Below are 21,830 nucleotides of genomic sequence, written 5' to 3' on the forward strand. Positions count from 1 at the left end.
CAAATATTGAGATTTCCTTTTATGTACTGCTTATACTTTGCTTCAAAATATCGCAAAACAACAGAAAAGGTATATAATATTACTACCAGGTAATATCGATGTGTTTGTTTGTCCCACGTTGGGCGCCAACTTTACGTGACAAGAATTTCATCGTTACGAATTCATTGGTACTAAATGGCCCGTTCAGGGAGATTAAATAGGAAACGAGTGGTATAATAAAACTAATAAGGATCATAGAATCATTTAATTAAATCATCTTGTTCTGTGCATCTTAGCAGATTAATAGACAGTGGTGGCTTGTTAATTAAGTTCCAGCTTATTAGAGATTAGTTTGTCTCAGCATATTGAACATTGAGTAAGCGTTTGTCATTTTCTGAAAATTAAAATAATTTCTTTAGCTTCACTCAAAGTTATTTCGCTACTTATTTTATTTATTTAACTTACTTTGGAGAATGTTTCAATAGAGATGTCTTCAAAGCCGGCAGCCTGGAGCGGCAAGGGTCGTAGCGAGCGTTGCATTATAAGGACCATGTAAGTTCGTATCACGGGGCCTGCATTCCAGAAAGGAATGCTCCAACAAGCGTCACATACAGAACTTACCTGAAAATGTAAATTGAGGGTACGTGTAAATTATTGTTTAGTGGAATATAGGTCCATCTTTATATGTGAGTTGTTTTTTAGAAAGATAATTATTCTCCTCAACTCGCTAAAGTTACATGTGTGTTGTGTTGAATTGTTAAGTTGTGTTGTTGTTCTTTCATAATAATTTGTGTTTGTAAAATGGCACTATTTTAGCGAGTGTGCTGGATTTAATCATCGTATGTAAATTCAACGTACCTTAAAAGCAAGGAAAGTGCATAAATAACTCGGTATAAAATGCAAAACAATAGTAGCAATGCAGAGCAATAGCAATATAGCTTGAAACTCGCCTTCGTCAAATTTCTGAAAAATATTCGTAGCAATCATTTGATAGTATTCGTTATTCAAATATAAAATACAACGAAATAAGTAAGTCATTACCGATGCTAGACAGTAAGAAGTCAAACAAACCACTGGACCGCAGCATTTTTGTTCGAACATCAATAACTTCTTGTACACAATCGCGTAATCTTCCATTAATCTATAATCATTTGAAAAAGGAACAAGAAAAGTATTAATAAATAACCGTTCTTTTCAGCCAGCTAAATAAAAAACAAAACTTCTTCGAAGACTCTTTACTAAACGATACTTTTTGCTAGAGCATGCAAAGTATTTTGCAATAAATATACCTAGGTACTTATGTGGCTAGCCCCAATGTTCCCAATATTCGAATTCCAATAATAACTTGGAGAAAGCAATAATTAATTGGTCCATACCATAGCATGAGTGGCCGTAAATGTCCAGTGGACATGGCCTAATTACTGGCCGAAGGACATTAATTGAATTAGCAGCCACATTTCTAGGCATAGTGACGTGACTATGTTTATGCATTAACAAATTCATGTATGCAATAAGTAGGTAATAGAGAAGTGCCTTGCTACATATGTGTATTTTTTTGTATTTACTACCTGTTCCAAGTGGTCTCATCTGCGTATATAAAGAGTATATCAAGAAGAGGAACAGGGCAGGAGGAAGAAGAAGAAAGATGTATGTATGTTATTTTTGGCAAGTTTTGAAACTGATGATACCTGTACATAGCCTGATTGTGTATAACGATATCCCTCATACGGGTCTGTATTAAATAATTGTAATACATTGATTCCTCTTCAGAAGTAGCTGGTCGTATGTCAACGAGCAAGTCTTGGATACTCCAATTGACGATATCAACTTTTGAAGTTATCTGCCTTATCCAAACTATTTGTGTTTGGATCATAACTGAAATATAACAGCAGTTTAGACAAGAAAATTATTAGGTAGAATTTAAAATGAACATAAAAAATAATAATGTTTTTTTTTTTTTTTTATTAACTTCGAAGATTTTTTTAGCTATCTCGCCATGTCGTCAGAATCAGTTAACGCAATAAAAAAGTATTCAAACTTACAGATATAATTATAAGCGTAGATGATAACATTTACATTCGCGAACATAAATGCCATTTCGTACACTGGTGACGCGCCAAAGTCTACGTTAGGCATCCAAAACGGAAACAAAAGTGGTCGACTGCCTCCGACCTCAGGGTCATAAGTAACTAGGAAATACACCAGTGATAGAGTAGCAAATGTAATCATCCCCGCAGGAATGGCCACGGTGAATATAGACATTATTATGCAGATCTTCCAAGTTTTTAACTGAGCCTGAAAGTACTGCACTCTGAAAAAGATGGGATTAGAATATTATCCAAAAAGAAAATCGTAAAAATACTTCAATAAAATAGAGCCAAAAACTCCACCTAAGTGTGATTAATACTGTGCTGAAAAACGTATCAAAATCGGTCAGCCAGACGTGAGATACTCGCCCACAAACTTACATCCACACATACAGGTTAAACTAAGAACCTTTTCGAAGTTAGTGAAAAAAAATAGATAACAGTCCTTCTTGTATTACCATATCTATAATATTAAAAATAATAATGCAATAGAAATATATTTGTTCACAAACCTGTATTTCTCTCCTGTCGTACAAATATAATGAAAGTCATCCTTAATAGCTCGCAGAAGATGATGAAACTGCGGTAAATATCGCCATGTACAGGAAACTATCAGCAACTCGTAGAAGAGTACGATAGTGTACGTTCCTGCTTCTGTTATGAGAGGTATATCAAAACTCTCGAATCCATGCAATATAGAGGTGCAAGTGAACGTTATTGCAGTGAAGCCAGATATGAAGATGACCAAATTTTGATTGAAATATCTGGAATGTAACGTAATGATGGTCATGATATTTAGAATAATGTATAAGGAATGTTCTATGTCTGATGGTATTGTCATTACAGCGAGTGATCCTGTCATATCCTAAACAAATTTAGGTGCTCTAAAGTTAGGTGATATCACCGAAATTCAACAATAGCATGGAGATTCTTTTTCCAGCTTCTTTGGACTTTCATAATTAATCGAATAAAATTAATTAGATGTTAAGAACTAACGGGATTTACTTACGATGGTGGATTCGGGTTACTTAAATCAGCAACCTTGAAGGCGACCATTATTTGATAGAATGTTTTATGAAACTCATACCCATCGATGTACCCTTTAGTAAAATCGTAATTTTCTTTGTTGTAAAATGCTTTGAATTTTTTCCACATGATGACCGCTCTGGTATAAGCACCTTGATCGAATGATGTGAAGCGGGAAGGTATAACTATGAAATTATTACGACGTTCTGTGTCGTATTAGAGATACAATTTTTATTGCTATTCAATAGTGGAAGGGGTGTCTAAACTTCTTTATATTAAAAGTAAATTTTTCGATCATTTATCACTTAACTTTTGTCTTGGGAATAAATATAGCAGTTTGACGTATTCTGTACACACGCTGACAAAACGTCAAACAGATAAAATCTGGCGATTGAAAAACTGGTCCTTAAAAAATATTTTCTAATTGATTGCGTCCACTTATTTTAACTGCTGGAATAGTCAAAGAAGTTTGTAAACTTCCCAATGTTTCTATTCTAGTTTAGCTATAAAAAATATGACACAGAATAAGACATTCGATGATAGCTCACATAACTCAGAAATGTCTTGTCTTTTATTATGTTACCTTCTTTCTTATTAGTAATTTCGAAAGCCAAATAACAGCTTATTGGCTGTTCCGCGCTCGGGGCAATGTCGCATGAAAAATCAGTTTTGCGCAGTTTCAAGGATAAGCTAAGTAGCTCAAACCAACAAATTGGCTTGCATGAAGTCTAATCAATATTAAAGGAGGTTTATTATATAAAGTGCTATTTTTTTTAATTAGGTATCCACACGATTTTAAACCAAGAAATTTTAGTTGTAACCTGAAATTCGTGCTCTAAATTGTTGCTTAATGTATCTAGCCACAAGACACCATTTTATAGAATATCATCTACCATATCTATGGATTCTGAGTACACGTGTATCATCGTTAAAAATGCAAAACATGAAAGTTGTTTACAGCATATGCGTCGCGTTTTATTATTGCCTAATACGGTTATCTCACACTCTCCTACATTTTATGTCGCTCGCTTGTATCTGAAAAACAAAGTGAAGTTGTTTGTCGTTTTTAAAGCACTTAGGTACTGAAGTTGATGGAAGGACTACCTATATTTTTTACAGTGAATTTCACGGAAAAGCTTCTAGGAAAATAATACATGAATCTGTCCATGAAAACAGCTTAAAATGATATTTCATGAGTTTTTCATATGAAAATAATATCTGGACTACAGTATTACTCTCCCGAATAACTGCAAAAGGTCTTCAGTTTTAACTGCAAAATGACTTCCAAAACCTAGAAACAAACTTAACAGCATAAAGCATTAAAAAGTACTTTAATACATTTACAAATGCTTGTTTTCAGTTTAAGCAAATAAGCTGAATGCGAGAAGAAAAACAGACATTAAAAATTGTGGCACATTTGCAGCCCCTTACATTACACGCAACGATTGATTTAATTTGAATTTATGTGACTTCAAGTTTAATCCCTCAGTACGTAATTTCAAAACAACTTCAACTTTTTTGGGAAACATTTTTTAAATGACTTTTATTTTTAGCCTTTTAAGGCAGAATCACATTTTTAGAACTTTTTGGTGTTTTATTAGAGTCAAGATACCTACGCTGAAACGACTGAACGGAATTAGATATTTACCAAATGGTTTGACAGCTGTCAAAAAACGGGCAGAACATTGACCTACTGACCGTGTCGATAAGATTGTCAATGATTAGAGTAAATAATTGTTAGTTTGTAAAGTTAACATTTTCATGCCAAAGTCCGTCCCATTCGCATCCTCAAAGCCTTCCTAGATAATAGATTTATGGCGAGAAGACCCACAAGCACTATATTAATTAATGAATCAGATTAGCAATTTACGTATCTTCCCAACTGCAAAGCTTATTCTAACTAGAGTTCTCCAAATTTTAGGACTCTCGGGAGTGATAAAACCTCAAGTATTTAGCAGGAACTCGCATAACGTATTTGCAAAGTATTACAGGCAATTAGTATTAAATTATTTTGGATGTGATTTGGGTAATTATACCAGTAGTATGGACTGAATGATGAATGTATGATTTTATTTTTATAGGTTCTCTGGCGTACTCAGACTCTCGGGTTTAGTACATAGAGTAAATAAGTTAAGCAGCATATCCTGAGCTTGATCTTTTCCCAGTTGTATTTGGTGGGTAGTGACGGAATATAAATAACGTCCTGTGCAGATGGATGACCTCAGTTCATAATCATAGTAAACTTTTTGAAAAAATGTGAGATTATTGTAGGAAAAAACACGTTAACAGATTAAGTTCAATTGAGTAGAAAATATATCTTGCCTTTATATTAGGTTCGATATTTTTTACCCAGTAATTTCGAGAGCCAAATAACCCAGTATTTGCCGTATATCGCTTCGGGCAATGTCGTTCGCTAAGTGATTGAAAAAATTCCCATTTTGTATCGTTTTATGCGAAATTAATTAAAATCTGAATACGTTATTTGAAAGCGATACGCCATTATATTAAAAATACATCGTTAATTTGTAATAAAAAATATTAATTTTCACTTGAAAAAGTCATTAAAAGTGTGATTATTATGAAGCTACCAAACCGTCCTTTTTTCCCTTTCAGAGGTATAAACCTTCTGCTTGGTATTTTGATTTTTTTGCCAAAGATTTTAGACCCATTAAGCAACCAACGATTTAGTGGCAGATCTACCGTGGTGGGCACTGTGGACATCAACAAAACCCTAATTTTCTTGTGATGTGTGGGTGGGCTTAATCTGCCAACTCTTGACAAGGTTTCTGGATATCAAAATTTAATTCATAAAATATTAATTTTAAAATCCAACATAACGTCTATTAGATACGCTTTCATAAACTAGGTCATTCTCAAAAGCCTAAATTGTTTGAGTGACAATAAAAGTGACTGGGAACGTCTTCCTTTACGGTCTGACATTTTCTGGGCTATAATTTCGATGGCCAATTATGGCAGAGCATTTAGCTGCATCGCTTCAAGCTACGAAGTGGCTACTAAAAACCGTCCTTGGCTACGATAAAACGGCTATCAAATAGAGGTCGCTAGTGTCTCAAAATGGCCGCCGTATTGGCGGGAAATAAATATAGTGTAGGTATATGGAGCATAGAGTATGAACGTCTAATTGCATTCTTATGATTGGGTTTTCGGAATGGATCTGTACTTTTATTCTGGGATGTCTTCTATATTTTTACGGATTTTTCTTTTTAATAATATATACTAGCTTCTGCCAGCGGTTTCACCCGCATCCCGTGGGAACCTCTGCACGAACCCGGATAAAAAGTAGCCTATAGCCTTCCTCGATAAATGGGCTATCTAACACCGAGGGAATTGTTCAAATCGGACCAGTAGTTCCTCAGATTAGCGCGTTCAAACAAACAAACAAACTCTTCAGCTTTATAATATTAGTATAGATTACCATAATACCGAGAAAGTACAGTAGACAAACCAAGCACTCGCAGCTATTTGGTACCATTTGACTTTTGTCTTGCAATAACTATTCAACGTTAACTATTTTCCGTTCCCGGAAAAAATTCAACTTTCCCATTATTATTAAGAAGTTTAGGTCTGTTTGGAAGAGGTATCTAAGCTCTGGATCTATTCAACCGATAGTAATTTTAATTTAAGTTTACAGTGAAGTGTTACGACTTTATAGAAATGTTGTTCATTAAACTTAGCACTCTTTTTCCATGTTAAGGGTGTTATCATTTATTTTGACATACATTGTGCATATAAACAGCTATCAATAAACCTTTAAAAAGTTCTTTTAATTAAAACATCCTCAACAATTACCTCCGAATTAACAAAGTTAGGCAACAGTTAAAACAAATCGTCTTCAGTAACACTCTGAACGATACCAACGTTTACAACTCCCGAGACACAGCTGGTGCAGTTAAACCGTAGCTTTATGTTACCGACGCTCTATTACACGTAATTATTATACTCTTACCTATAATTTGTAACAATTTAATCTGCTAACTACGAAGTCCGGATTTTACAGTCTATGAATTCGAGTTATTCATTTGGTTTTGGTACAAGCGTTCCGTATCATATTTTCCGACCCTTTGATATTATATCGGGGTTTAAACGCTTAATTGACATGCAGTTTGTTTGTGTTTTCGTTTTGGAATTTACGACATATTTTATAGGTATGGGAATTTTTGCTAATTTAATTAACTGTGTAATTCGGTGTGTTTGATAACGATTTAACAGTGAATGAACCTTACTGAAAAGTATTAAAAAAGATGTCCATATTGCTCTATTGGAGTTTCTGGTTTTTCTTAGACTTTTTGGAATCCTGCAACTAGTGTGACGTTTGAACAACAATCGATTTTCACTTCGAAAGGGACCCATACGGTTTTTTTTCTCACAAAAAGCTTCCATATTCAAATAAGCAACAACAGTTCAAAAACAGAACAAAAACTCCTACTCTATTCACGCATCGCAAAACAAAAAAGTTCGAAGTTCGAATTTCATCATGCGTAATAGTATTGGCTGATTAGTAATCCAGTAAGCTGTGATTGGCTGTTGATTCGCAATTACATTCCGTTCGTCCGTAAAGTGAGCTAGTTACGCTCACTATCGGTAATTACTTTTGTTACCGTACCTACTTATATACTTTTCCTGGCTTTATTTTTGCTTTTGTTACATACTTTTTGCCTTTCATTAACTACTTAGGGTTCTTTGTTGTATTTTTTTTGTGGTATTTTTGTTTCTGTATATTTTTGAATATAGAATCTGAGTTTCTATTTGTTTTTAGAAGCTCTCATATCATCTTAATCTATACAAACATATATTATTTCCTTTTTTATGAAAATGGTAGTTACATGCAGCCCACTGGTCAGCTACATATACATTTTACAAATACGACTTTTCAATTACAAAAACTTAACTCGGAATAGTTTCAGTTTGCAAAATTAAAAGTCTTTAATAATTTTCTTGCTTTTTCAAGCAGAAATAGGTCTATTGAACTGTAAAATAACTGAGAATCAAAATATCAATAAGCACGCAATATTCATTCAGAGATTCCTCTTTTTATGTACTAAGGCACTATCCAAGTTAATCTGATTTTAGATTTTCTTCGCTTATTGCCGGTACTTTAGCAGCGTTTTATGAGATATTAAAATGAAATTATAATAAAATCTTACCTACTTATAAAAGGGTTCTGGTATGATTATGTTATTATTCAGTTATGTCTTATACTTAAGCGAAAACGATCGATTTGGTCAATGTGCATGATTTAATTTTATATCGAAGAAGTAAGTTGTCATAAGTTTAGATAGCCTAATATAGAGACCATACCTAGTTGTAAATATTTTATGCGAATCCCTTTGTGGTCAGTTACGTCCACAAGTACCTACCTAATAACATTAGATTATCACATTAGCAAATCAAAACACGAATTGTACCTACTCATCATCATCATCTCAGCCATAGAAACATTGTTATACATAAGCCTCCAATCAAAAACTGATTTCCAAAATTACCGGTTGCAAGCAGTCCAGCGCTTACCCGTAACTTTTGTCGGACCATCTGACCACCTTATGAACTTGCTTATGGAAAACTTTATACACAATAACACCTATGAGTAGAACATGCAAAAAATATGGCCACATATTATGCATAAGTACCAGTATAATCCGGTTTGTACTAATCATCGTGAATGCTGAGTGGAGGTGAAAGAGCTCAATTAGGCCCGTGTCCGGTACCGGATGCGAAAAATTAATATGTGTCCGTAATGGGGTCAGGACCGGAACGGTGGCAGAGACCGATCGCCCGGTCCGTTTTACTGCCAATTATAATCAAAACGGCATGAAATATGCTATATGTTTTATATAATTACACACGACAATTTTAAAATCCCTCATAATTTGTTTCCCCCTAGTGTTTGTAGAAGCGAAAAATCTGTCGAAGATTTAAGGTGCACGCCGACCGACGTGTAACAACCGCAACGAATGCATGACACGCAACGAATTTCGGTTTCCCACTATCGGTAATACGCGCAAACACTCGCAAACTACAATTAAGCTTCAACCAGTAACCACTAGTCGACACCTACTTTTACAAGTACACTAGTAGTTTTAACGTAATACATAGGTATGTGAAGTTTCTCTTGTACTGGAAAATAACGCGAAGATAAATAAAGAAACCGTCTTGCTTATAGTCCCTTAGGATTCTTGAGTCTTGGTTAACTTTATGCTAACGTTCTGACTCAAAGGGGTTCATATAAAATGAAGTTTAAGATATTTTCTCTATACTTACGGGTGTCAAGCAAAAACAAGTCCTAAGTGTAAGTCATATTTTTAACAATTTTAGAGTAAGCAACGTTTCAAACGTGGCCTGGTGGTAAAATGACTGGACTCACTGGGGAGTAAGTTCGATTCCGGTTTATGCAAGAACCAACGAATGTAACTTTACTTAGTCATAAATATATTTTATAGGTTAACGAAAACATCTTGAGGAATACTGGAGACTTTTAAAAATCACCTATTTGCCTAAAGCAAGCTTGGTAGTCAACGCTTATTATCTGTGTCTGAAAAGAGGCCTGTCCTCTGTAGTTGGATAGTAAAAAGGTTGAAATTATTGCCTACTTGTACAAATTATTGTTAACAATAAATTCTTTTCGTGGAAAACTTTAAGCTCTCAAATGCAGGCTCTACAAAGAGTGTGCATTTCTCAGAACTTTTGTAATGAATCAATAATGTAAAATTTACAGGAATAAGTACTTTATTTACATTGAAATTCTTTTATATAAGATCTGAATAATGAAGTTGACGCTTAATATATATTTTTTTCTCTTCTGAGACAAAAAAAAATAGATCTATATTGATAAAATTGTCAAAACAAGAAAAGAGTATTTAGTTATTGTAAAAAAGAGTATTAACCATTGAATTTCGTGCCCATCCATCTCTAATAGAATTAAAGTTTTGGAATGTGCAACTAGAATCAATTTTATTTACTTGCTATGTTTATTAATTTCATCAATTAATATTCAATCAATTAAACTAAGACAAATTTCGGACTAAACAAATGCAACAAAAATAACTACGACTTTACTATTCCCAAATTCCGTCACTCCACACATAAGAAGAGCTATTTAGTCGCTAAAGACTCATCATATATCCGTAAGCATACGTTGGTTAATCCAAAGTTAGTATAATGAAAACGTGACTTATCTCCGAGGCGCAGGCTGACACGGCTCGGCTTACTGAATGCTCGCACGTCGCGTTTGCAGCCAGCGATCACGTAAGACATCGAGCACTGAGCATAATGATCATCCGTGACACTTTGCGGATCCTTACAAGAGTTTCTTTTACTTTTTTGGGGGAATTATTTTAATTGAAATTATGGAAAAAATCTATGTTGGTCGAATACGCTAATCTCACTACTTAGTTGATTTAAAAGAAATGCTATGGGAGCCCATTTATAAACGAAGGGAAGTAAGGTGTTGTTTCAAATGTATCACTTTAGAACTAAATAAATCAGGAACATATTGTAAGAAACGAGTTCAAACGTGTCAATGCAGAATAAACACAGCAAAACGAACATCAAAAATACCTTAGTTCAGTCCATTCAGTTCAATGATAATGTTTGCTAGTACTCTAATAACACTTGTAGTCCAACAAGCTGCTAAATAAACAATAACACGTTTTGGGTTAATGTTGCCAACACTGTTAGTCAAATGTTGGGATTTTCCCGACAATATTTGGTCTAGTTACACTCGAATTTATCGAGCTAATGGTGATGGTATTTTGTTTCTGCTGTGATTTGAAATACTGATCTAAGTAAGGTCTAAAGGTCTTTGCACACAGCGGGCGCGGCGCGGCGGGACGGGACGGCGACGCGACACTGAGCAGTTGTAATGTACTAGATATTACGAACGCCGCCACACAGAGCCGTCCCGCTCGACGCGACGCGACGCGTAATATCTAGTACATTACAACTGCTCAGTGTCGCGTCCTGTCGCGTCCTGTCCCGTCCCGCCGCGCCGCGCCCGCTGCGTGCAGAGACCTTTAAGCTTACTGAAAAGAGTCTTAAAGCCAAAGAAACGATGGATAGATTATATGAAAGATAAGTGTTACTTGTGGTATGACGTCTCACAACGAAGTTTAGTATGGTAGGTAGCAAAAGACATGCTATTGGAATAAATAAAATATTTACTTAGCTGGCTATTATGAATCGGTCTGTCAGTAGGTAACAAAAGTGTTAAAGATATAGATACCCACAGCCACAAACTCACAATTTAGCTCAGACTGGAAATTAAGCTCAATTTAATTTTAGTCTATTCAGTAATAGTCTAGCTATATCGACAGACAAAACCTATTTTCTCGTTAAAGATTCACTAGATTATACTGAAAAAATAATGCGGAAAAGCGGGAAAAGTCAAAGGAAAATATTAGGATATCTTGTTCGTGGAAACAACTTCTGTTATCCGATATACTTGGCTGGTCCTCGCATTACTTGTAATAGTCCTACGTTTATCCCATCGGGCATTAATTGGCTAATTAAATATCTATTTTCTTAGTTTTGTGGTTTCTCATACGAAAGTAGAAAATATTTTTTTAGTACGTAGTACCTAAATCTTTTTGTATTTATTTGTTAGGGTTGTAAAATATTTTTAGTTTTTTTCATCGGCGTACTTTTGATTTTTTTGTGTTTGTGTTATCAAAGTGTAACTACCTCAGTATATTATTTTCTAATTATTAATGGTATTTTCTGGCTGATAATATTGTCTAGATTATACTTTATGTACACTGTTTTTCTAAAGATAAAATGCTTTATATTTTTCACTCAGCTGACTTTTGTGGTTCCCAGTTTTCTGAGAACAGAAACTAAAATTAAATTAACCATCAAGTTATCTGTAAGTTACAATAGGAACATACAACAATGCACGACCGACGCACCCCTTCAAAATGTTCTTAACTTTTAACGATACCAACTTTGTTAGTTTCCTCGAGGTGCACTGCCGTTAGATAATATATTACAATTTGTTTCAGGATTAGTTGTTATATTTGTTCAATGTATTATATCGGGTGTGTCGTTCATAATCACATTAAATGAAATGCGTTAATATACTGGTTAATATATGTCGATTAACACAAAGAAAAAAGAAAAATACGTAAAAATAAAAAAATGAATTTTTCAAACAAACTAAATAGAATAAAAGTGTGCGAAAATTAGAACACCATATAAAAGTCAGTCATTATAAACAACTGAAATTCTCCCTTGAAAACTGACATCTGTCAACTGATCAAAACATTCGATACTCCTAATTTTATCTCTGCTTTACACATGATGTTGTAAATTATAAAAACGAAAAATGACTCTGAACGGATTAGGTTATTTTTTTTACAATTCGCCATAGAATATCTTAAAGTATATACGATAGGATTTAATGTGATTGTGAACGACACACCCTGTATAGTAATTCGGAAGTTTTAGGTACAAGTAATAAGTGTGCAGGTTCAATTTAAATAAAACTAATAAAAAAAATTAACTAATCAAAATAATAAATAAAACTTGAAAAGGAATGTGTTTGAATGGATCCAAGAAACATGTTAGGTAGGACTTATGTATTTTTCAATCCAACCCGATGCATATTAATGCCAGAATTTTTTATTACATAAAAAGATACCTACTTGACCTCGACCTTCTCTGTACAACCTAACACAAACAAAAAAAAGTATAAATATGTATATTTTCATACAAATAAACCAATACGCAAAAACAAAAACTACCCAGAAAGACAGGCGTCGCCTAAACAAATATGATAAATAATTCACGTAGTTTTCCGCTCACTGTAACCTTATCAATGTCGCGTCGAGTTGTTTCTTCGAATCTGTTCTGCTTCGCTCCGTATTGCGGTCACGTGCGACTCTAACCCTCTCCTGTTAGTCAACAAATTGATATTTTTCAAATACATGCTCTTCCTGCGAACGTAGTGCGATTTTTGTGGGTTGAACGGTTTAGAAATGGGAATGAAGCTTGTTTACTTACAGATTTTTTAAGGAATAGGTTTCTGATGATTGATTTACCTAATATGAGCTTTTGTCGCTGTTTTATGCTAATCAAGAAATGCATTGCAAATAACCGATAAGGTTGCAATCTAAAAAAAACTAGTCACTAATATGGGTTGGCCCTAAAAGACAGAATAATTTACCGTTCTGTTGTATATCAGATGCTTAAGAGGGCTATCACAAATTTTCGCGAATTTAAACGTTTTATACGAGTTTTGATGCTTTGGATATAGTCACAATAGAAAAACAAAAATAAGATTCAGAAAGTTTGATCATTTATCTTGAAAGTGTATTAAATAAATATTTTAATTTGTCCACGTACATCAGTAAAATCTTTGTCTCTGCAAAGGATGTTTCATAAAATGTTGCTTTTGGGTATCTTTTGATGCTTCGGTACTCCGAGGATATAGCAATTTAACCATTTATAAAAATGTTCAAGATACAACTATATCTTGTACTTGGAAGTGCTTAAATCAATTTATTACAATTCATACAGTATTACACCAAAAATAATTCTATAAAACTGAGAGTTACTGACAATTTTCCGTACGAAACTATATTTTTTATCTATGAAAGTATAATCCAAATTCAAATAAAAAACATTTAATAATTAAGGTGGTATTGTTATAAAGCTTGAAAAAAAAAATTGGTCTATTTAAAAGTAAAACAATATTTTAAAATAATTTTTGTTTGCAATGCAAAAATCAATATAAATCTTGTGACGCGCGGTGTTCAACTTTAGTCAGCGCCAGGCGCTTACCGAGGAGGGACGTATCGCTCGCTGTGGCGCCGCGTAAACTCGCCGGAGTTCGAAAAATATAGCGCAACCTACGCATCTATACTCCATTTACTATAGCATTAGACAGAAGTAAAAAAAGGCTCTTTTAGGAGTACAGTTTGCAATAAAAACACAATAAACACTATTACAGTCAAGATTGATGAGGAGTTAAATAAAACCATTTTAAATAACAGCTGTCACACTTAATTGTACTTATTTAAGCCATTTACGTTCTTAAATTACAAGTCCTTCATTTAATATTATTTATTTTTTAAATAAAATAATGTCGTGTCTATGTTTAAAATCTAAAAGAAGCAGGGGCAGATAGTGCTCGGAACGTTTTTCATGTAACTATAACTCAACCAAATCTAAAATGTTACCTTGTCCCTTCCTAAATTGCGGCAGCACGTGTTTTTTAATTTTGTTGGTTTATGATGTCATCTATCTGCGACTGTCAATTTGACATATTGTTATTCACTTGTGGATACTTGTGAATGCTACGCCTTGTTTCGTTGTTATTGTTGAGTTTTCGTGGTTTAGTTGTTATTTGTTACTGTTTTTCTGTTTGTTATTGTTACTATATTAGTGTTACGTAATTTTGTGTTGTTCATACAAAGCAGTACATTTTGTTGAACTATGAACACGGACGATCTCGGTGCAGGCCCGAGTGGCTTGCAAGCGCAACATGTACGTACTGAAACTGCTAGTGACGCTGAGCAACGTCAACAGCCAAAACGACGTGGCCCCAAAATTGAACACGACGTTAAAATATTGTCTCCCAAGAAAAAGCGATCAAAGCAAACACCTCTTCATTCTGCAGAAAAAACAACAGTTTTAAATATTTATAAAGACATCAAGGGGTCCCAGTCAGAAAGTACTCCTGCTTATATGACGCAGTTAGTTAATAAAACTGCAGAAATTGCAGGTAAAGATCATACCCAATGCAGAAATTGCAGGGATTTTATTATAATAAATAAATGTATTTGAAAATAGCATGCTTTGTGAGGATGAATAACATACACTATTAATCGTTTTACAGGCATATCTCGTGCAACAGTGTATAATATCCTCAAAGAGTACAATACAGAAGGTCGCCTGCAATCACCTCCTCCTCGCCAACGGAAATATTCAAAATCGGATGAATATGATGATATAATATTAAGTGGAATACGAAGGAAAATTCATTCTTTTTTCTTTGATAATGAATTACCAACATTGGATAAGATTCTGGAAGCCGTGAATAGTGATGAGTCTCTACCCGATTTTAAAAGAAGCACTTTATATAATTTAATTAAAAACAAATTAAAATTTACATATATTAAAAGAAGTAGAAGAAGTGCCCTAATCGACAGACAGGAGATTGTATTATGGAGGGTGAAATATCTCCATGAAATTAAGAGACTAAGGAATGAAGGAAAAAAAATATATTATTTAGATGAGACTTGGCTAAATGAAGGTATAGTGCTGCTAATATTTGTGAAGTCTGGAAGAAGGGGGTTTTACATAACTCGGTAAATAGCTAATCAAGTTATATAAAACCTCCTTTATGCTAAACAATATAGTGAAATATTATTAGTTCAACATACGTTGAATTAATATTATGTTTACATCTACAATTTTAAACCTCCAGGACACACAAAAAGCAAAGTATGGCAAGACAGTACTGTTAAGTCTTCAAAGGAAGCACACCGAGCAGGCTTATCAACTGGTTTAAAGAACCCAACTGGAAAAGGAAAACGGCTTATCATTGGCCATATTGGTAAAACTTTTTTTATTATTAATTTATTAACAAAGCATTTTAATAAAATGAGCACTCCATTTTCGGTCACTAAAAACTGGTTAAGTCTTAATACTTTCCCTAGGAGTAAGATCTTTATGCTTTTAGAATCATCTGTTCAAGTACATTAATGCTGCAATTAATTTCGGTGGCTATATAAAGGTTAAAATCTATTTCCAGCGATCAAGTATTCTATGCCACCAGTACTTAATTATTGATTTGTTTTTATTTCATTTCACAGGATCAACAGATGGGTTTTTAATGAATGGTGAATTAATATTTGAAGCCAAAAAGGGAGATGGAGACTACCATTCTGAAATGGATGCACACAATTTTGAAAAGTGGTTCAGTTTAATATTATCCAAAATCGAGAGTGGTTCAGTTATTGTTATGGATAATGCGCCTTATCATTCAAGAAAAGTGGAGAAGCTGCCAACTACAGCCACACGAAAGGCAGATATTCAGGAATGGCTTAAAAACAAAAATATTCCTTTTGAGGAAAAAGACCTTAGGGCCACTTTATTAGAGAAAGTGAAACATGTAAAACATTTGTACCAAAAGTTTGTTGTAGATGACATGGCTAAAGAAAAGAACGTATTAGTGTTGCGCCTTCCACCTTACCACTGCGAGCTCAACCCAATCGAACTAATATGGGCTCAAATGAAGGGATATGTAGCACAAAACAATAAAAGTTTTAAATTAAAGGAAGTGCAGCAGTTGCTCCCTCAAGCACTCGCAAATATAACTGCAGAAAAATGGCAATCTTGCATTGCCCATACAATTAAAGAAGAGGAAAGATTTTGCCAACTTGATGGTATAATGGATGAAGTTGTAGAAAGGTTTATTATTAACGTTGGTGAATCTTCATCATCATCAGAGGATGATGAATAAAGAGTTCATATTTATATCTATCACATCGATTATATCATTAGGGTGGCAAAACCTTTTCTCTTATTTAATACCTTGCAATAAATCTCACACTTTTGTCTTTGGAAAATGTTATAATAGTTGGTATTTAACTTGCTAAACGATTATAGATAAAATTATTACTTTTGTTACCGCCTATGTCAGCATACATAAATTAACTGATGGTAGCAGTGACTAAATTGTTAAGTATGTTTTGTGTCTTATTTACTTGGTTTGTTTTAATCATAATAGGTATGGATTATGATGAAGTTGTTTTTAATAAACTGATTGCAACTATTTTTTTTTATTTCATGTGTCTATCCAAGCATCGTAACGAGTAGATAGATAGATAGAATGCACTTTGCCGTACATAGAAGTCATACACTGGCACTAAAATCACACACATTATCTGTTAAAATTGTTCGAACTTGACTTCAAAATAAAAGGTTTCGTACTCCTGCTTCTGCGAGCCTCTTTTTTCTAATGTTATAATAAATGGACTATAACACGTTTTGATACTAGTGAGTTTTATTTTATTTATTAGTTATAAAGTTATCTCCGCTCCTCTAATAATCGTCTTCTTCACTGCCCTGCTCACCGGTCAGATATCATTCACTCTTCCTTCTTTGTTAAATCTATTCTTCTCTGGAATGAGCTACCTCTGGAAGTCAGGATGGTTAACAGTCGTTATACATTCAAAAAGAAATTACGCGACCACATCCATAGGAAATTGGCAGAATCGCTACCGTAGATTGTTTTTTTTTTATCTATTTCTTTATCTCTCCTGGCAATTATATGTATGTATGTATATTATGTATTATTATCTATATATATATTGTATACTTTTAAACTAACTATCCAAACAAAAAACCTTGCACCTACCACTGCTATTTCTCCACCACCTAAAGGTAGACTGGGAGAAAACGCCTAAGGCGTTAAGTCCGCCATTGTACGAAATGTGCATGAAGTATAAATAAATAAATAAATATAATGATCTGATTGAAATGTAATATACATAAGTATTAGGCCATGATATTCTAATTCGAAAATGTTATAGATTGGGTTCTCTTTTTTTGATGTTGGTTATAAAGAAATATGTACGTAAATGTCATCGTCGTTAGTTTCGCTGTTGCATAATAATGTAATTGGACTTCTTTGATTCTTGCAGGATAATGAAAGCATATTTAATTCAGACTATCAGACTCAATTGAATACCAGTACAAATAATATGGTAAGTATTTTTTGTCACCCGCAAAAGGTATACGTGACATATTTGTTTTAATAAACTATCTACATTCCTAGTTTTCATTGTTGCAGGAAAATGAAGATACAATACATGGAAGACGAATTATAGATTTTAGTTTTTTTATAAATCAATTACTTATAATTGATAAACATGGTGAAAAGTTTGGTTGTCGATTAAATAATTTAAAAATTGTAAACGATTACTTGTTTATTGAAACTCAATCGAGCTATTCTAGGTTATAAAATTCATCGGTACAAATAATATTTCATAAACTATAAAAACAATAAATTATTTCGGAAAAAAGTGGCAAAGTCCCAAGTTTGTTTGTGCCGCGTGGCGGTCCGCAGGTGTGCGTTGCGTATTTCACTAGACGCACACATGCGCAAGTGCTGCCGGCTATCGTCTAATTTACCTACAACTGAGCAATTCGATTTTGTAATAGCGCTCTTAAATATATAAAAAAAATCCTGACGTTTTTCTTACTAACATTTTGCTAAAAAAGTTGATACCAAAATAATATTTTGCGAGACCGAAGTTAATTCCACTTCCAAACTAAATGATAACTTGACATCTAAAAATTCACGACAACTCCGTCTATTATGAAAATTAAGTAAAACTGGGCCGTTTAAAATAAACAGTTTGTCTTTAAGGCTAAAGACATTCACAAGTTGTTGAGATTAATAAAATGAACTCTCAAGAACAGACTCTTGTAACAATACAATAAACTTGAATTGCCGTAAACTTACAAATTGTGCCGTTTCACTAATTTCAGCTTTACAAAGTAACGATTTCATTCTGTTTATTTATTACTGCTGCTATTTACATTTGTCTACAGAGTATTAAAAAAATTAAAACAGTTTTACTGATCAGACTTGTTAGTTTTTTAAATGACCAGTACAAAGCATTATTGGGCTCTATTACAAAAGAAGTTAAGTATATATTAGGTTAGTGTATGTGTTTATGCGTATTTTCTTTAATCACATGGACAACATCTGTTTAATTTTTTTGTGACAACACTGTTCATCTATATATATTTTACTGTTGTAAATTAAAAGAATTCCTGAAAAAACAGCTATTCATTTACAGCCTTACTTATAAACGTGAATTAAATAATAAGTAATACTTAAGGGCTGTTTAAGAAAATTCTTACTTATAAACGTTGCTTAAGCATGTCTTAACTAACATTTAATCACTACTTAAGGCCTTAAGTAGTGATTAGTTAAAATGTTGCTTAGAAGGTGATTAGAGATTTTTATAAGTAAGGGGGTTAGTTTTTACGTTACACTTAAATCAATTAATCTGAACTGGGCAAGGGCGGATGGACCGGAGGAATTTGAAAGTCTGTTCTGAATGAAAGGGCAAGTTATGTTTAAGTTCATCTAAGCTAACATTTTTTATCTGCTTACCTGTAAAAGTAACACTACTTTTTTCTGCTTACCTGTAACAATAGCAATACTCAGCAAGTTTTTATTAAAACAACACAATATTATACGGTATAATAGTGAACGTCAGTTGCGTTAACTTATGTGCAAACTTAGTGCAGGAGTTCAGTGGTCGGCGGCGTGTATGCACAAAATCACTTCTAAGACGTGTTCATAACATTCTGTCGGGAACTTGAGGATTTTGTTGAAGGTAAACTGTTTTATTTATTTACTTATTTTTAACTTTTGATTTTCTTAACTTAACTCTTGACTTCTGTAAATTGAAATATTTTAACTTCCCAGTTGTCTTTAGGTCATAAGAATCATACATATGTTCCCATAATAAATCTGGTATTGACATATTTTGTTCACGTAATCAAAGCATAAATTAGGCATTATGAGCACCATTTTAAACAATTATTATTTGTGCAATTTGTGTACTAGAATACTTAGTACTACTTTTAGTAATTGTAAAAGATTAAACAGTCATTCATTAAACACATAAAATACAATGTACCCGTACATCTGTTGTCTGAACCAAGTTTAGTGTACAATATGTGCCGAAGCTCCCTTATTTAATTGATCACGTACGCTCAAACTTCAGTTAAATCTGTCACGATTAAGATTACTTTGATGTTGAGATACAATGTGTTTCTTTGTGTGGGTTTCATGTGTTTTGTATTTACACTTCATTCGTGGAGAAGTCATACCTACAAGTAAGCTGATTGCTGGTGGTTATAAAGTCGTGAAAGATCGTTTTGGCCTAGTGGGCAAAGAACCAACCTCTTGAGTGTGAGGGCGCGGGTTCGATTCTCAGTCAGGCAAGTACCAATGCAACTTTTCTAAGTTTGTATGTACATTCTAAGTATATCTTAGACACCAATGACTGTGTTTCGGATGGCGCGTTAAACTGTAGGTCCCGGCTGTCATTGAACATCCTTGGCCGTCGTTACGGGTAGTCAGAAGACAGTAAGTCTGACACCAGTCTAACCAAGGGGTATTGGGTTGCCCGGGTAACTGGGTTGAGGGGGTCAGATAGGGCAGTCGCTCCTCGTAAAGCACTGGTACCCAGCTACATCCGGTGAGACTGGAAGACGACCCCAACATAGTTGGGAAAAAGGCTCGGAGGATGATGGCGGTTTTAAAGTTTTGGCAGCACTAAAGGAACCCAATCTATGGGTTTATCCCCGATTTTGCATCTACACAAAGGTACATTCTAAACTTACGATGATGAGACAATTGAGTGTGGTATCTTATTTCATTTTGTAAATACAAAATGAAACAAGCTGGGAAACGTGGGATCTACTTCGACGATCCAGATAAATGGCCCATCGTGATAGGATTTAATGTGGGAATACATAATAAAGTATATAAGGAAGTACATAAGGGGAGCATATAAGGAAGTACATAAGGGGAGTATATAAGGAAGTACATAAGGGTAGTATATAAGGAAGTACATAAGGGGAGAACATAAGAAAGTACATAAGGGGAGAACATAAGAAAGTACATAAGGGGAGTACATATGGAAGTTCATAAGGGGAGTAAATAAGGAAGTACATAAAGGAGTACGTATGTTAGTAAATATTAGTTTTACTTTAGACGGTACGCTACCTAAGTTTGTAATGTTGTGGAGAAAGAATACATCTTCAATGACTGTTCCAGCTCCTGTTCCTGTGAGTGAGAGTTGAAAAATAAGACTTAATAAATAAGTCAAAACATTTAGTTTTAGCTTTGTGTAATAGAACAGTTTTTAAGCATAATGTAAATAATATGATTTAAAAAATATATTTAAAAGTTATAAATGCACGAGTAGATGTGTAATGCAAACCAAATCCAAGTACAAATTAAGCTCTTCTAACTGCAAATGTTGTTATCGGATTTTAGTGATGAATGAATGAATAACATAATTAATCGTAATATAGGCTTATTAGAATTATAATATTGTGGTAAATGCAATTCAATAGTAAATTACTTGATTAGTCTACATTAAATATAATTATGACTGAGATGAATGAATGAATGAAATATAAAAGCGGAGATTTTTAAGATTTCAGAAGAATTCTACTTCTATATTTTTTTATATGGATAGAAAAACTTCAATGTTTACCCTATGAAAATAACATTTCAACCACTGCGCAGAAAACTATAATGTAAACCAATTAAAATAAATAATCATATTCAACCAATTACGAGTACTAAAAGTGTTCCTTCACACCTTTTATCTTACGGAACCCCAAAAGTATCATCCTAATAAATTCAGAGCTCACAAAGTGAACTCTGAATGTGAATCAGTGATTTATTTCGCTAAAACGGAATAGATTTGGAGCCCTTACATTAAAGTGAGCGCGACACTCCCTCAGAATCGGTTATTAAATTTGAAAGTTAAAGCATACACTGAATATCTACGAGTCAGAGTTGAGACGCTCTATTAGATCGCATTAAACTGGAAGTTACTACACAGTTTTGTTCTTACAGTATGGCTAGGATATAGAGCGCTTAAATATTGCTTTTCAAGTGATTTGATTTCTCGGACATGTTTGAGCAACATAAAAATACAAACTAGCTGAACAATCGAA

General features: G+C 33.7%; 2 protein-coding genes across 2 annotated transcripts; one reads left to right on the forward strand and one right to left on the reverse strand.

Moving 5' to 3' along the window:
• Positions 1-319: 319 nt before the first annotated feature.
• Positions 320-3,227, reverse strand: LOC124631902. Its single transcript, XM_047166537.1, has 8 exons — positions 3,076-3,227; positions 2,579-2,830; positions 2,022-2,290; positions 1,668-1,854; positions 1,021-1,120; positions 838-942; positions 445-600; positions 320-373 (listed from the first exon to the last, which is right to left on the reverse strand). The coding sequence occupies exons 1-8, from the start codon at positions 3,219-3,221 to the stop codon at positions 320-322; spliced, it is 1,269 nt and encodes a 422-aa protein (XP_047022493.1). The 5' UTR covers positions 3,222-3,227.
• Positions 3,228-14,321: 11,094 nt separating this feature from the next.
• On the forward strand, positions 14,322-16,884 carry LOC124631960. Its single transcript, XM_047166607.1, has 4 exons — positions 14,322-14,829; positions 14,944-15,360; positions 15,535-15,663; positions 15,923-16,884. The coding sequence occupies exons 1-4, from the start codon at positions 14,541-14,543 to the stop codon at positions 16,570-16,572; spliced, it is 1,485 nt and encodes a 494-aa protein (XP_047022563.1). The 5' UTR covers positions 14,322-14,540; the 3' UTR covers positions 16,573-16,884.
• The last annotated feature ends 4,946 nt before the right edge of the window (positions 16,885-21,830 follow it).

This window comes from Helicoverpa zea, chromosome 7 (genome assembly GCF_022581195.2).
Source record: "Helicoverpa zea isolate HzStark_Cry1AcR chromosome 7, ilHelZeax1.1, whole genome shotgun sequence".
NCBI classification, from domain to species: domain Eukaryota; kingdom Metazoa; phylum Arthropoda; class Insecta; order Lepidoptera; family Noctuidae; genus Helicoverpa; species Helicoverpa zea.

What these genes read in the sequence shown, in the direction of transcription:
- LOC124631902 (XM_047166537.1), bottom strand. Translation starts at nt 3,221, where the DNA reads ATGTGGAAAAAATTCAAAGCATTTTACAACAAAGAAAATTACGATTTT. An exon ending in CTACGCTTATAATTATATCT is followed by an intron (nt 1,855 to 2,021) that starts GTAAGTTTGAAT and finishes GTTATATTTCAG; the next exon opens with TTATGATCCAAACACAAATA. An exon ending in GCACTTTCCTTGCTTTTAAG is followed by an intron (nt 601 to 837) that starts GTACGTTGAATT and finishes TTACATTTTCAG; the next exon opens with GTAAGTTCTGTATGTGACGC.
- LOC124631960 (XM_047166607.1), top strand. Translation starts at nt 14,541, where the DNA reads ATGAACACGGACGATCTCGGTGCAGGCCCGAGTGGCTTGCAAGCGCAA. An exon ending in TAAAACTGCAGAAATTGCAG is followed by an intron (nt 14,830 to 14,943) that starts GTAAAGATCATA and finishes ATCGTTTTACAG; the next exon opens with GCATATCTCGTGCAACAGTG. An exon ending in TGAGACTTGGCTAAATGAAG is followed by an intron (nt 15,361 to 15,534) that starts GTATAGTGCTGC and finishes TTAAACCTCCAG; the next exon opens with GACACACAAAAAGCAAAGTA.